Here is a 14,037-nt window from a genome sequence, read left to right on the forward strand (position 1 = left end):
AGGTAAACAGTATGGTCTTCTTTAATGTGATAGCATGATGCCACTTGCTGATTAGCACAGCTGAAGCTCGTGAGAAAGTTATTAGTTCTGCAGTTACTTTTTTCATGCAGTCTCTCATTTGCTGCTTGTAGTTTTGATGCTCTGTGCAAGAAAAACATATTTCAGAGAGCACTCTGAAATGTGTCCCTGCAATCACTGTCCAGAGACAATATGTGAATGACATATGACATTTTGTAAGGGAGGGCAGAGAATAATACAGTATATACACCCATCTCAAATATTACAACTTCAAAAAGTATCCCCTATATATGAGTGTGTCTAACTTCAAGTAGCATTTTTTTATCCAGTATTAATGTGCATATTCATGTAGCTTATCTGCTCTTCTTCCCCAAGAGCAGATAAGTCTAGTCTACACCATCGCTCATGAGTAATCCCTGCCCTCAAGGCCATATTTCCACCACTGGGAAGAAAAAGTAGGTGGAAGTGAGGGAGAAAGGGAGGCAGAGAAATGAGAAGCAGAGTGTGACTCTGTGCGTCTGTTTTCCCTACATAACTCTGAATGAGAGGTAAAAAGTCCAAAATGAATTTCGGGGCACAACAGCAATAAACAAAGAAAGAGGAAATTTAATAAATACATAGAAACGCACACTGCCCTAAGGGGAGGAGTGTGTGACCTGACCTTAGCACTAAGTATATTTTTCTGTACCCTGAGTCTTTCTCTTCCTGGGTAATTCACTCTCTTACTCTTACTGTGTTGAAATGAACAACAGGGAACGGACATGAACCCTAGCCATATATTTGTTTCACATTTTGGATGTTCAGCTTTCAGCTCTCAGTTTCACATTCTATAGTGAGACTTCTGTGTTTGTACCGTGGCTGTATTTGAGTTTGTCTGTGTATTGGAGCCTGCAGTGTTTAGCAATAACAGTACAAAAGCAAGCAGTGCAAACACAATGAATGTGAATTTGGATTCAGACACTGGCTCTGGCTCCTTTGAAGACTATATTCCCTCAGTCTAGTACCTTTGATTGCTACTGTACAAAGAGAAGGATTGTTAATCTTGGAGCGTATGCGGGGGTGGGGGGCTTCCAAAAGATTACATTACCGGGAGTGAAACTAGAAAAAAAAATTTAATATGAAGCATCAAAGTGCCACAGTAGAGCCCCTTTGTGATTTCTATAGGTTCTATGGGCTCTATATTATTAACCCCGCAACCTTCTCTCTTGTTATTCCCACTAGTGACTCATTAGACAGGTCATTGGCTCACTGATGTCAGTATTTCATTGTCTGTATGAAGAATTTAATAAATCAGAGCAGCACTTTATTCCAAACGAAATAAAATAGAAACAGAGAAAGAGGAAAGGAGGAACAAAAAGTTCATTTTATAGCGCTAACGCCTCCCGATGGAGCAGAAATAGATAGACTGAGGCAAAAGGAATGGAAGGCGGGAACTTAAGAGGCCCTGCCACTCCAACAACCTGCTTTCCCCACTCTCTCCTTATCCTACAGCCTCCCAGTCTCTCTCGTGCCCTCACTTGTTCATTCACATTATACACTTTACCAGTAAAGGTGAGTTTTCAGGCTGTAAAAGAACAGAAAACACATTTGTAATAAAAGTCTCTGAAGCTGCTCACTGAGGTAAAACATAACACTATATACCGTTTCTGCCGCTACAATAGGGCTCTCATTTAGTGCGCTATATCTAGTTCCAAGTAAGATTGCAAAGTAATTAATATTCTAAGGCCAGGCAACAGAAAAGGGTATAAGTGGCTGCATTTATAAGAAAAGAACAAAAAGTCACGTCCAATTCAATGGCAGCATTTTAATGAATGGGGACCAGAGGCTGAGGATGCAGGGGGGGCTCAGAGTTCACCGCTATGTTAAATACTTGATGGAGTCTTAAAAGAGAATCCCCTTAAGGTTCATTCTCTCTTAAGACGCCTCAGGCTTTCATGCCTTTGCTAGGACTCGTTTAGTTTGTGAGATTCTGTGTCAGAGTTTTTCATTTTTACTCTCAGCTATAATATTCGTCTCTGTCCTCACGTTATCTGCTGGATATTTTATGTATTTTACTCTGTATATACTCAGAACATCACCATCATACATGGATGTATTTGTCAGGATGAGCAATAAGCAAATTTCAGAAAAACAAACAATTGTATGTTGTAGAAAAAACATAAATCTGTTTGTTAAGACACCGTAAACATCCTTCCACTGAATCAGCTGCTTACACATATCACCTTTCAGGGTTTTCAGGGACTTTATACGTATGAGCAGGTTGTGCTTTCACCCCCCATTTATATGATACACAGTATAAACTCTCTTTATGATTTACACATTTCCATCATCATTGATTACACTGTTTTTGGTTATTTCTGTGTGCATCCCAACTTCTGTGATAATAATAGAATAAAATACAAACATACATACCTACTACCTTTCTAAAGTAAATGGATTTAATTCTTGTGCAGTACATACAGTAAAAGTCCACTGAACAACTGTTCTGGTGTGATGGTGGAACATAAACCTAATTTTCCCCTCATCATCCTTTATTTTTTCCTCTCTCCCTCCCTCTTTAATCTTTTCCCCGTTATCTGTCGCTGCATCTTTGCGCTCCGTTGGCTATTCCATTAATCTCACCAACAGATTGCCTCTATTAATTAGTCTACATTTCCCATCTTGCATGTAATAATCAGAGGTAATAGAGATATTAGGAAGATAAGGATATTTCTGCCATTACAATCACTTTTAATTAGTCTGAAGATTAAAAGATAGACTGCATGGCTGACGTTCAGGCCACCAGACAGCACAAGGTATTTTTTCTTGCCGCAGAATTCTGGGAGGAAGCAAATTTAATGTTAGTTCAAAATATCATATCTTAAAGAACAGTTTTTATATTGGTGGTAACAATGTGTCTGTGCGATAAATAGGATGTTAAAGTCTGTGGCTCTAAATTGAATGTATTTCCATGGTAATTTAATTTTCATGTGCAAAGGTTGTACGGTACATGTAGGTTCAATGAAATAATGGAGGAGGTAGCTGTATATGAGATGAAACAGTATCATAAGTAAAAACACTGAAACTAGGAGCTGAATTTTTGAAAATGCATGTTGAAAGGGGGAAAACAGGACTTCTGACTCTCTTCTCACAGACACACAGTCAAATGTTTGCAAATCACATTTCAACATATTGAAGATATAGATTCATATTATATATTCAACATTTTCAAATGTTTGAAATATTGAATATTTTTCAGTTTTAAAACCATATTTTAACTCTTTTTTCAGCTCCTAGTTTCAGTGTTTCTACTTATGATACTGTTTTCATCTCATAACTCTGCAGCATGCCTGTTGTTAAGTGGAAGGTCCAGAGTGCACTCAACAGATAAGATGAACGGCCAAAATAGCAGTATTGTGTAAAGGTGCACGTGTGTGTGTGTGTGTGTGCATGTGTGTGTGGGTATGCGTGTAATGTGTTGAGCAAGTGTATTGGACAAAGGTAATTACACACTACACTTTAGATTAAAAAAACGAATTCCTGTCCCTAGTTATCCCCGATGACACATGCAGTAGATTCTGTCTGATCTCCCTACTACCCTTGCGATTCTCGTGATAACATGCTGGATAAAAGGTCCTATTTCTTCAAAGCTACTGGGGCTGACCTCTGCAGCATCCATGCATCTTGGGCAATGAAACACTCTGTCCCTGCAAGCACCCTTCCCTTGGGCAAGTCGCTCATCCAGTTTAATGGTTGATGTTCCTGGACCTCTCCCTACAGACCCCTTACTCACCCCTAGCGCTGTCAGCACAGCGCCTACAGGGCACACATAATGAAGAGAAGAGAAAATTGAACACAAGACCCCAGAGCACGTCATTAAACCATTTTCTATTATGGTACACTGTATAAAACTGAAAGAAAACACTGCTGCCAGGTTGTTAAGAACCCAGAGCCATGGCACCCACTGGGATGCTAAGATCTCTATGGTTTTACTGGTTGAGTAATCCCAGCACTGAGGTTTTAACACACTATTTCTCTCCAGGGAGTTTTGCTGGAGACCTTTTAAGAGTTTACTTCAGAGGCTGTAATCCTCAACACAGTTGCTCTTGGCTATACTGTTTGCTTTACAGCACATTACATTATAAATTGATACCAGTGATAAGAAATCCCTAGTTTATGTAAAGTGTTAAGGGGTTTATCAGCAAGTTAAAATGTATTAATGTAGGCTGGCAAACCTGAAAGTCAAAGTAAATTAAGATTAGGACTTCCTTGACCAGCCACATTAACGTAATTTAGCTTATACCAGTAATGTAACACCTTAAAATGGTCAAGTCTACATGTGTATTACACATTTTATGCTTCTAATAATATTATTTATTTGTAATGGAAATGTATTTACAGTTGCAAGAGTAAGTGAACTATTTTTAATTTCATACTTTTAGGATATGTGGTGTGAATAGCTCCCTTATTGTCATTCCACAGCATCTATATGGGGTTCAGGTCTGGGTTCAGGTTAATCCAAAAGGTGGATTAACCTGTAGGATAGACTTTGATAGAGTTGGGAATTGATTTTCCCCTTCTTGATGTCTAGCAGGCCTGAGACAGCGAAGCAGCCCCAAATCCTGATGGGCCCCCCATCATATTTCACTGTTAGGACAAAGTTTTCATGTTGGTACGCAGTTCCCTTTCTACGCTGTTCTACGGTGTGGTGTTGTGTGTTCTTCCCAGACTGTTCTACTGTCATTTCATCTGTCCACAAGGTGATTTTCCCAATAGTGTTAAGGTGATCTACAATCCTTTTTTGGAGAGCAATGGCTTCCTCTGTGGTGTCCTGCCATAGATATCATGTGTTACATATGACTGACTGATGAACAGAGGCGTTAACCAGCTCCAATGAATCCTCCAAATCTGTAGCTGTTATTCTACGGTTCTTTTTCGCCTGATTGAGCATTCTGTGTTGTGCCCTTGGAGCGGTGTTGGCTGGACGCCCACTTCTGTGAAGAACTTCTGTGTGTTTGCTGATATTTCTGACAACCCATTTCACATCCTCATCAAATGTGACTTCGCATTCCGACCAATTTATGCAAAATCATTGCATCTGTATATTCATTTTAAAATAGCTGCATGTTCTGTCTGTTTGATTCACATGATTATTTTTTAATGTTGAATAGAAGTTTACTGCCAAATAAAATGCATGCACTCAAGTCAGAGCCTCAGGCCATTGTTTCCAAGACTGTAGAAAAAAATCATTCAAGAGAAGATGTACTGACAAAGAGGATCAACATATTTTGGACTGAACTGTCATGATGAATTTGTCATTCTGAAGGAAGCTATTTCTAAATCAAGATGAGACACATGCATGCTCATGCACCTCTAACACCCACTGTAAGGTTCACTGACATTTTATCCCAGTCTGTATTTTAATCATATTCATATTTACGTATGTTTGGGCGGTTATGTGTTTGTGTAGTCTCAGATGAAGATGAAGTCTGCGGGCGTCGTGGATGGAGGCTTGTTTACTGAGAGCTATTGTAACATCTGCAATGCCCAGCTCATCTCCGAGTCCCAACGCACCGCTCACTATGAGGTGAGTACATCTCTGTTCAGTTTGGAAGATTTTCTTCTTTTCTTTTCCTTATCACAATATGAGTAGAAGAACAAAAGAAGAAACTAAATAATAATAATAATACATGATTCCTTTGACATACAGATTTCTGCACTCTGCACTTTGCATCATCCTCATTTGTACGGATTTGTGCTTGTGCCATTCAAAACAGTGTTCATCCATTATACATAGACTTAATGCAGCACGTTAATGTTAATCACTGGCACACAAACACACGCACATTTGTTTTAATGTAGTCTACCTCTCAGCAAATTCCCTAAGAGTAATTTAATGAATGGCCATTAAATAATCAGCACTGTGCATTATTTAACTAGGAAGTCTGTGTGTATGTGTGTGCACAGACACATAGCGCATGTGCACTTGTGTTCATGAACTGCATTGAGGCTGCCCTTGATTACAAGACGCAGTCGGGATTAACAAGCAAACTAATGAGGACAAGGCACTTATCTAGAAGGAATTAAGCAAGGACAACAGCGAGCATGGGTTTGAGCGTTTACCGTACAAACCAAATACACTTGACAGTAACTAGTCTTTCAACCCGAGTCTGATGAAACACACAGAGCTTTTGGAGGCCACAGATACAATTAAATAGACTTTTATTTTAGGTTTACACATTCACAGTAGTCATGGTTTTCCTGAGCGAGAAGCAAATTAGGATAGTTTCCGCTTCAGTCCAAAGTTTTTTTGGTAGTTGTCAAAAATACCAAAATAGCCATTGCAATTTGGCAGATGAGTCAGAAGGTCAGACCAATCAGGAATCAGATAAGCAGCAAAGAAAATTCTCATAGAGAATCAAATCTCAATGTCTTGACATTGTAGTAGTGAAATTATGAAAGATGCATTTTGCATTTGTACATAAACACACACAGATCACGTGGCAGGCATGTTTTAATAGTTATCCTCTGTCCAGTCTGTCTTCTCCAACTTGACCTGACACTCAAAAAACTGGAAAAAAAGGAGACAGGGAAACATGCATTGCCCATTAGAGAGGGGTGAGCACTGAGGGTCAGTGCAAGGTTACCATGGTGATACGAGGTCCCACTTTTAGCCCATATCCCAGAGCCACCACTTACATGACATATACGAGTATAAAGACAAGCATGGAGAGACACACACACACAAGCACTGACAAAATGCATCAAAGTTGTCTGATGAGTGAGGAGGCATGTGAGGTAAGGGGGGGGGGGGCTTTCTTGTCCTGGGGGCAGACGAACCAATCTAAGCAATGGAGCAGCAAGTACAGTGTCTTGTCAGAGTCTCCCACCTCTTTTCTTTGTATGCTCTTCAACTATGAAACAAATGTTCACCTACAAAATGTCATTCAAAAATCATATGTGTTTAAAGTGTAAAGTGATTCCCTCGCTGGAACACTGCACACTCTCATTCTACTTTAATTACGTCTATCTGTAATCAATTAGAGTTTCACATTTCGTGATGACAGTCTCTGTTTTTCAGCAATGTACAGTATTTGAATGCATATCTGGCAGCATAGACACTATCTCTATGATAGTGTCAGCACTCACGACTGAAAAATTGCTCTTGCAGTGGAATTTATAGATAATAATAGATGGTATATAATAGAAAGGTGTGAAGGTCAGCTCTTACCAGTACAATATGTATGGAGCAAGATAGCTGTGTCAACCTAGTACATAAATACACAGACTTGTCTAAACACATACACATGCATTAATCTTTACCCTGCATGAACGTGGCAGTTGACTTCATGAACACTGTCCTTTCATATACGCACTGTATTTCTGCATATTATTCCGTGAAGTCTTTATAGTGTGAAGCTCTCTGATACAGGTGAACGTGCACAGGTGAAAATGCAAAATGCTACTTTTCTTTTTTCTTTTTTTTTTTTTTTTGCAAATGCATTGATATCAATCAAATATTATTTGTGGTTAAAGCCTCCAAATTATTCCCTCACTTCCTATATCAGTTTACTTTGCCAGCACGCAGGTGAAAGAAAGAGTTTTCAATTCTCCCATCACCACCCCCCCCCATACTCAACTACTTACTCAGGGCTCCCAGAAAGCTGAGGCTGGCCCAGGCCATTAGTCACCTAGCCGTGGGCAAAATGTCTGCTAGCATCGTCAGCTGGAACAGAGATAAAAGCTCTGAGGGAGTTGCCAAGGTAGAGTGACGGTCATTGATTTTTTTTCCCACTTGGCTCACTTAATGAAACAAAACTCAGTTCACTGTCTGACACACTCTCTTTCTGTCTCTCTCTCTCTTTCGCAGAGTAAGAAACATGCCAACAAGGTACGTCTGTTCTACATGCTGCACCCTGAAGATGGAGGACCACCTTCCAAGAGACTGAGGCCAGATAACCCAGTATGCTCTCACTCAGTGTGTTTCTGTGTCTGTGTTGAAAGTATGAATTCGATTTTTCATCACTGTTTTGCAGCAAGATTTTCTGCAAACTGTTGCTGAAAATGTTTGTGGAAGGACAATTATCGGTTGCTGAAATGTGTAGAATTTATTCATGCGTGTAGATGATAAAAAAAACCTGAGATCACTTGCTTCAGTCTAATACGTTACTCGGCCTGTTTGCTCTCAGGCTTGGTCATTGCAGCCATGGGAAAATGTGTTTGATCTGTTGTTTGCTATAATTCTCCCAAGAGAGCTTATGCCTTAGCTGTGGTCTTTCTGGTAACATTTAATGGAGGCAGATGCCGCCAAGCAGCTCTGTATCTGACTACTGCAGGCCATGGCTGGGGAGGTCAGTGTATTACTAACGGTTGTGTGTCTGTCTGTGTGTGTGTGTGTGTGTGTGTGTGTGTGTGTGTCTATTTCTAGGGCACTGTTCTACAGTGAATTGTCTTGACATTAAGCATTATCGCTATTTTGCCATAAATTCTGACTGGGTTGATTGGTTTTGTGTATGTGCCTCTGAAAAGCAATATAAGCATGCTATAACAGACTATTGTGAGGAGGGAGGTACACTGTGTGCCCCATTTATCTAGCAGAACTCTGTAAGTCCCATGTGGCTTAATGCACATATAAACACACAAAACACATAGCGTACACACTTTGAGGACACAGCTGGTGTAAAAAATAAAGCCTATCAAAGTAACTGACATACTAGCTGTGCTAGATAGAGAGAAGAGAGGAGAGAAGGAAGCGGTGGAGCATCTCCAAAACCTGTGCAAAGCCACAGGCAAGACCTTGGGCCATAGTACAGGGCCAATCATCCACCAACAACAAATTAAAAAAACTGAATTTAAATGTTGAAAAAAGGTCTCTAATATTAATGATTGCAGGTTGATGAATTAGCAATGCAAAGTGTTAAATCCTGACATTGAGTGCAAACATCTTCAAAGGAAACAGATTCAAGTAATTTTCTAAAATTAAATGCAGCAAGGCTGTAAGTACAGTATAAAGACAAGTCTTAGTTAACAGTTTCAAAATAAGGAGCCATAACAACTCAGTGCGATAGGAGTTACACTCCCCTTCAAAAGTATTGGAAAGGTGGGGCCAGGTCCTTTATTTTTGCTATATCCAAAGCGACTTACAAGTGAGGTACAAAGCAAGCAAATAACTAGGCCAAGGAGACGAACTTTTAAGTAAAAAGTAAAGAACTGTTTCAGTTTCATTGGGTATAAGTACATTACATATATATAAATACACCACAGAGCTAAAATGTTTTCCCTGGGATCTTTTGAGGTAGTGTGAGGGGACCACAAGACATCGTTCACTTGCAGAGTGCAGTGAGCGATAGGGACTGCTGACCAGGATGAGGGAGTTCAGGTCAGGGCTTTGAACCTGATGTGGACAGGTACAAAAAGCCAGTACGGGGATCTGAAAAACTGGTGTAACGTGTGTCCTTTTTGGCTGATTAAAAATGAGATGTGCTGCTGCATTTTGGATCATCTGGAGGGGTTTGATGGTGCATGCTGGTAACCCTGTCAGTTAGACATTGCAGTAGGCAAGTAGTATGCAATGACCGGAGCCTGCAGAAGGAGTTGTGTTGTATTGTCCAAAAGGAAAGGTCTGATCTTTCTGGCACTAAAAAGGGCAAACCTGCATGCACTTGAGACAGAGAAGATGTGCTGATCAGTTAATCATCAACAATCACCCCCAGGTGTTTGGCAAACTTAGTGGGAACAATCACTGTGAACTCTATGTTGATGCTGACGTTGTGTTTTATTGAAGGTCTGACAGGGAAGACAATAATTTCTCTGTCTGTTTTGGAGAGGTTGAGCTGAAGATACCTTTCTCTCATCCAGGCAGCAATGTTGGTGAGGCATGCAGAGATCCGTAGCGAGACAGTGGAGTCATCCGGTGAAAATTACAGGAAGAGCTGTGTGTTGTCATAGCAATGATTTAAAAAAAAAAAAAGCCATGCGACTGGATGATGGAATCTAGGGGATGTAGTATAAATGGAAATGAGTAGAGGACCAAGAACTGAGCTGTGCAGCATGCCAGTGGAGAGGCAGTGAGAGTTAGAAACCTGCCCCTGCCAAGATACCTGGAAGGTTTGTCCAGACAAGTAGGAATTGAGCCATGCTAGAGTGGTCCCAGTGATGCCCAAATCAAAAAGTGCAGAAAGGAGGATCTGGTTGTGTCAAAGGTTGCAGATAGATCAAGGAGAATTAAGACAGAAGATTGAGCCGCAGCTTTTGCAGCCCGCAGGGATTCCACGACCTTCAGGAGTGCAATTTCTGTGGAGTAACTACTCTTAAAGCTGGACTGGTTGACATTAAGGAGGTCGTTCCTAGAAAGGAAGTCAGTCAGTTGGTTGAAGACAGCTCGTTCAAGGATCTTGGCCAGGAATAGAAAAGACAGGTTTGTAATTCTCTAGAAGAGAGAGGTCAAGGATCGGTTTCTTAAGGAGTGGGGTGATCTGGGCCTGCTTAAATGAGGGGGGAAAGGTGCCTGTTGTGAGAGATGTGTTAATGATTTGTGTAACAGCTGGGATTAGTGTGGATGCAGCTGTTTGAAGGAGAGTGGAGGGGATAGGATCAATCAGTTTGGTTGCATCTTTCTTTAAATTAGCTAAAGGTTTCCTTAGACTACCAAGTTTATTTTGCTTCTGCCATCATGTGTTGTATCATCAATGAAAATTATTGAGCCTGTCCCAGAAGAAGCCGTGACTCTACCTTCACTGTGTTTCACAGATGAGCTTGTATGTTTGTTGGTATGTGACAACTTGACAACGACTTTTTATATCATAATTAGGTTTACAAACCCATTTGTTCATTTGACGAGGAGCTCTGATAAAGTATAGCGTCGACTTTAAAACATTACTCTCTGGGATTAATGACAGTATTTGAATCTTTATCTGAATCTTATGTCCAATAAAAATTAGGCAAATGTACATTTTCGGATACACAAAAGTAAATGACAAATACCAACAGCCACAGCGAAAGTATCACTATTTACTTTTATGTTTTTCAAACAGCCAAACTATAATTCCTAAAGCTACAATACGCAACCTTTGGGACTCAAACTAGTCACAGCTTGAGATTTAAAATCAATCTACTTTACTATTAAATGGTCCTCCCTCTCCCTCCCTCCCTCGTTTTTCTTATTAGTTTTATGAAATTACAATAAATAAGAAGTTATAAAACCTGCCAGTCCAACATACAGAAACAGCCTCTGAATGGTTAGACAGGGAAGTCTTGAATAAAGATTTAGAAAGGAACCGCTCTGCACTGCTGCATAACCGCTGTTCACTGAGTCTGAGTAACAGAAGCGTCTGATAGCACCTCTCCATATTAAGATTATATTTCTAATCAAATATTACACACTGTAGCTTTATCAACAACTATGTAATGCAATGTAAAAAGATAATACACATGCACCATGCTGCAGACACTGTCAAGGACACATGGGTTTTATAAACACACTCACACGTACTGTAGACATACACACACCTGCGTCTCCATCTGTCTCCCTGAGCGAATAAGACGTGACTCAGTCCCTTTTGGCTTTTACCTCATTTGGGACACCGAATAGACACGAACAGAAGATGTGAACGCGCACACACACACAGTCTCTCTCACCTTACCTGCCGTACTGTAACACACTGAGAGCGCCTCGGCTATCATTTTGTTCATAACCTTTCACACAGAGATGCAACATGGATTATCTGACAATGCTGGAAAACTGATTTAAGATGAAAGGCTCTCCAGAGAAATGAAATTCTCGCCATTCAGTCTGACAGAAATTCTTCGTCTTTCAGTTCGTACATCTTTTTTTTTTTTTCCTCCCAGGGGAAGTTTTGCGCATCCTTTCGCTGCACATCCTCTTAGTGTTTTTGCCCCTTGTGTTCTTGTACTGATTGACATGGTGCAGTCCAACGGGAGCAGCGGTTGAAATGTGAGTGAAGGGTCCACGTCTACATAGTGTAAGATCCCTTACCTTGAAGATTGTGTATTTGTGTCATTGTCACACAAAAACATGGTGAAAGTAGGTCATGAAGGTGCTCCCAGATGAAAGCAAAGGGATTTGAGCTCTTATCTTCCCTATTCTCCTCCCTGTTGTTTCTTTCCAAATCTCAAGCTGTGCACTTTTCTACCTGTGCAAAGGGCAACATACAACAAAATGTTATTTTCCCTTGTGTTTGGTTCTCCTCTAATGCTATATTTGCACTGTCTCTCCTTTCAATTTACACTTTCAGTGCTTCTTCAAACTCCAAATGAGAGCGTCTGTTTCCCAGCGCTCCTCCGTGTATATATTTAGCAATGTTTCCCACAGCGGCTAGACACAGAGCAGGGGGAGAAGTAAGGAGGAGAAAAGAGAAAGCAAAACAGAAGGAGAAGAAGATAAACACAGCTAATTAGGGATCTATTGTTAGGTGCATGAGCAGGATGAAGCCACCCAAACACAAAATAATTCTGCGATACAGATATCACTGTCAGGCATACGTGCGGCACACACAGGCACAACCAGACGCGACAATTAGGTCGCATACGAAACAGCGAGTGCGACAGGTAGCGAGAAAAGAAAATCTAGAAATCAGAAATGAAGAAACAGAAAGGCTGATGACTTTCAGCGGAGACAGACGATGGGGAAAATCAGTGAGTCAGAGATGCTGTTTGTTGTTTAAAGCGGTTTGGGAGAGTGACAACTGTAATGAGCTGACAATTACTCATGTGTCAGTCACCCACACATACTTGAGACTGTTTAGAACTTTCCCCGTACTGTTACTAAATCCCTAGTGTAACATCTATCATCTCCTTTTAAGCAGATGCCTCGTTGTGTTTAAGTCCCATCTCTGTCGACTTCGTCTTTTGCTTTTCGTGCGCTTCGAAAGGTGACACCACTGCAACTTCTCAACTCCTTTGTCCTCAGTCAAAAGCTTCACACAGTTGTGGGACATTTGCTTGCTGCTGCAGTTGATTTTTCTCCCTCCTAGTACAACAAGATTTGGGCTAAACAAGATATCAGCACCATTGCCCATGGGAGGGAAGAAGTAGACAAAGTAGGCGAAGAGGAAAGTGGAGGGAAAGAACAATGGGATGAATTGTGAAGAAGACGAGAGGAGAAGCAGTAAGTTCACATTAGCTGGAGCTGCAGAACAGGGAGAGATGGTAATGAGGGAGCTGGAAAAGAAAGAGGAACGGAGTGAAAGAGGAGAAAAACTTTTTTACTGAGCAGAGGAGAAGAGAACAGTGTCTTCCAATCATGCATAAAGATCATGGGATAAATATAGATCAGCTGTTTTTACTTTACATGCAGACACACTCGGTCATAAACAAATATGCACACACTTTCTTTCTCCTCCTTTGGCAACAGGAGGCAATGTGTCATGTGCCAATAAAGCACAATAAAATGATTTTGTAGTGACTGAGGCGGAGATGGAAACTAGTGAAGATGAAGGTTGGAGGTCTGGGACAGTTCAGAGCGAGCCTTTAACGTGATCACAGCATGGGCAAACACGGGGGAAGCAGAGGAGACCGCAGAGGAGGAGGAAGGAGAGGGGGTGGCAAGGCACTGCCAATACAGATTCATCTCACAACACACGGAGCCACTGAGACTGGTGCCCAGAGGGGGAAGGAGAAAGCAGGGAGGGAGGGAAAGGTCTGAGAGCGAAGGCAAGGCAAGACGAGAGCGAGGGAGAGAGAAAGAGGGAAGGAGAAAGAGAGGGACATCTGAGAGACAAAGCTAAGCCTGGAAGGTAAAGGTGTCCTTAAGTCTCACATCCGCTGTCGCTGATGCTAACCAGGGCTGACTTGAGACACACACACACACACAGACATGGTGGCATAGACACTTCTCTATTATTGTCGTCTCTCTCACTGAGACTGAGGTTTCTCTCCTCCTTCCCAACTTGACAGGAGGACTAGAGAGAGGAAGGAAGGAAGGAAGGAAATGGAAAGAGTTCAGAAGAGTCAGGGGCAGAGAGAAGAAAAGCTTGAATGAACAGTGAGAAGGTGAAGGTTTAATATGAAGCAGCGATAGAA

The 14,037-nt window shown here is 41.1% G+C and overlaps 1 protein-coding gene across 1 annotated transcript in view; it reads left to right on the forward strand.

Annotated features, from left to right (window-relative positions):
- The window catches only part of zgc:171482 (zinc finger protein), a 42,081-nt gene that overhangs the window by 6,212 nt on the left and 21,832 nt on the right, over nt 1-14,037 (forward strand). The window contains exons 2-3 of the mRNA XM_026355867.1: nt 5,468-5,584; nt 7,868-7,960. Of these exons, the coding sequence (XP_026211652.1) occupies nt 5,474-5,584; nt 7,868-7,960 (204 nt within the window). The 5' untranslated portion in view covers nt 5,468-5,473. The remainder of the gene's footprint in view (nt 1-5,467; nt 5,585-7,867; nt 7,961-14,037) is intronic.

This window comes from Anabas testudineus, chromosome 15, assembly GCF_900324465.2.
Source record: "Anabas testudineus chromosome 15, fAnaTes1.2, whole genome shotgun sequence".
In the NCBI taxonomy this organism is placed as follows: Eukaryota; Metazoa; Chordata; class Actinopteri; order Anabantiformes; family Anabantidae; genus Anabas; species Anabas testudineus.